This window comes from Lindgomyces ingoldianus (genome assembly GCF_010093535.1).
Source record: "Lindgomyces ingoldianus strain ATCC 200398 unplaced genomic scaffold BDR25scaffold_37, whole genome shotgun sequence".
Lineage (NCBI taxonomy): Eukaryota > Fungi > Ascomycota > Dothideomycetes > Pleosporales > Lindgomycetaceae > Lindgomyces > Lindgomyces ingoldianus.
Genome location: NW_022985198.1, coordinates 410,003 through 411,523, shown reverse-complemented (window position 1 = coordinate 411,523; position 1,521 = coordinate 410,003). Strand labels below are relative to the sequence as shown.

The 1,521-nt window shown below is 53.3% G+C and overlaps 1 protein-coding gene across 1 annotated transcript; it reads left to right on the top strand.

The window, feature by feature from the left end:
* Positions 1 to 200: 200 nt before the first annotated feature.
* BDR25DRAFT_306527 (uncharacterized protein) lies at positions 201 to 1,255 on the top strand (the record flags this gene model as incomplete). The annotated part of the gene is made up of 2 exons (XM_033690642.1): positions 201 to 533; positions 652 to 1,255. Coding segments are annotated over exons 1-2 (317 nt in total), but the record flags the coding sequence as incomplete, so codon positions are not given.
* Positions 1,256 to 1,521: the final 266 nt, after the last annotated feature.

The following is a 1,521-nucleotide window of genomic DNA, read 5'->3' as shown; positions in this document are numbered from 1 at the left end:
AAACTCGCAGAGCTGCTCCTCTGCTCCTTAGTTTAATCTAGTTGAGTTACACTACCTCTTGCTTGTAGCTTGAGCATGCCGACCGTGACATTAGATTAAACTCCTTAAGTGACATGAAAGCTTGAGTATTATGTACATGCACACGCCCAAGTTTTTTTGGCACACGCACACGCACACGCACACGACTCTGGGTCGACAGACGCTGACATACCCCGTCAAGTTGACGGTGGAGACAGTGCGCGACCCCTCTTCTGATCTTGGAGGGTAAGATCAGTTAGAGTATGCTCATACCCTCACTATGCACACGACACAGCTAGAGATAGGTTAGCTCAGTTGCTACGCTCTAGCTTGTACGCACATGTTTCTTTTTTGTCTCTCTTTACGACCGACCTCCCCGCACCTCTCGCGTCGTCCGACCCCCACGATGCTGACAACTGGCTGCACCGCCAGCAGCTATTTGAACGACAGGCAGGCTCTGCGAACTGCCTTGACAACGAGCTGCTCCGCCAGCAGCTATCCAACCAACCTGCAGCCCCGCGAGCTGCATTGACAACTAGCTGCTCCGCCAGCAGCTACCCGAACTACAGGCAGGCTCTGTGAACTGTCTCGACAACGAGCTGCTCCGCCAGCAGCTACCTGCTTAAACTGCAGCCCCGCGAGCTGCATCGACAACTAGCTGCTCCGCCAGCAGCTACTCAATCTACCTGCAGCCCCCGCGAGCTGCACCGACAACTAGCTGCCCCCCCAGCAGCTACCTGTTCAACTGGCAGTCTTCGCTAGCTGCCTTGATAATCAGCTGCTCCACCTGCAGCCATCCTAGACTAGCTATGCGTCTAGTTTTTCGCTTCATCCACAATGAACAACCTTCCGCTAGGGTCTCAATGCCTTGATCCAACGCGCGCTGGACGGCCAGCTCATGCTGCCAGACGACTATCCAGCACTCCTCCAGTCAGTTTAACGACTCGCCACACAGTTAACTATCTACTTGCAAATGCCCACCTAGCCAAAGCCAGACAAGATGGATCTTAGCATAGTTAACGCCATTAGCATCAACACTATTAAATATGCTAAGGTCGCACCTAGCGCTCAAGCTAGGTCAGTCTCTCCGTACCAAAGAGATCAATAGCGGAAGGCAGGCAAGGAGATGCGTACGATGTGGCTCGCAGACTCACTGGGTGCAGGACTGCCACAGGCTCCCGGCAGTCGACAAAGGAGCGTTAGTTGCAGCTGTATTGACAATAGCTCGGCCACAGCTCTACGTGCCTGACGCATGGCCCGCTTTGACAATAGCTACAGCCGCAGCGGCTGCGACAGCGACGACGACCTGGATGACAAAATCACGGTATAGGCAGGCTCTAGGGTTTGTTCTCTTCTTTTTCTCTTCTTTAGCTTAATTTTAAGCTCCCCTTTTGTACATAAAAATTAAGCTTTAGAGGGGGGTAATGTGACGGCGTGTACCGCCTCACATGCTCTGCGGCATCAGCTCCCTCGCTTGCGCAACGAGTAGCACGCTAGTGCTAC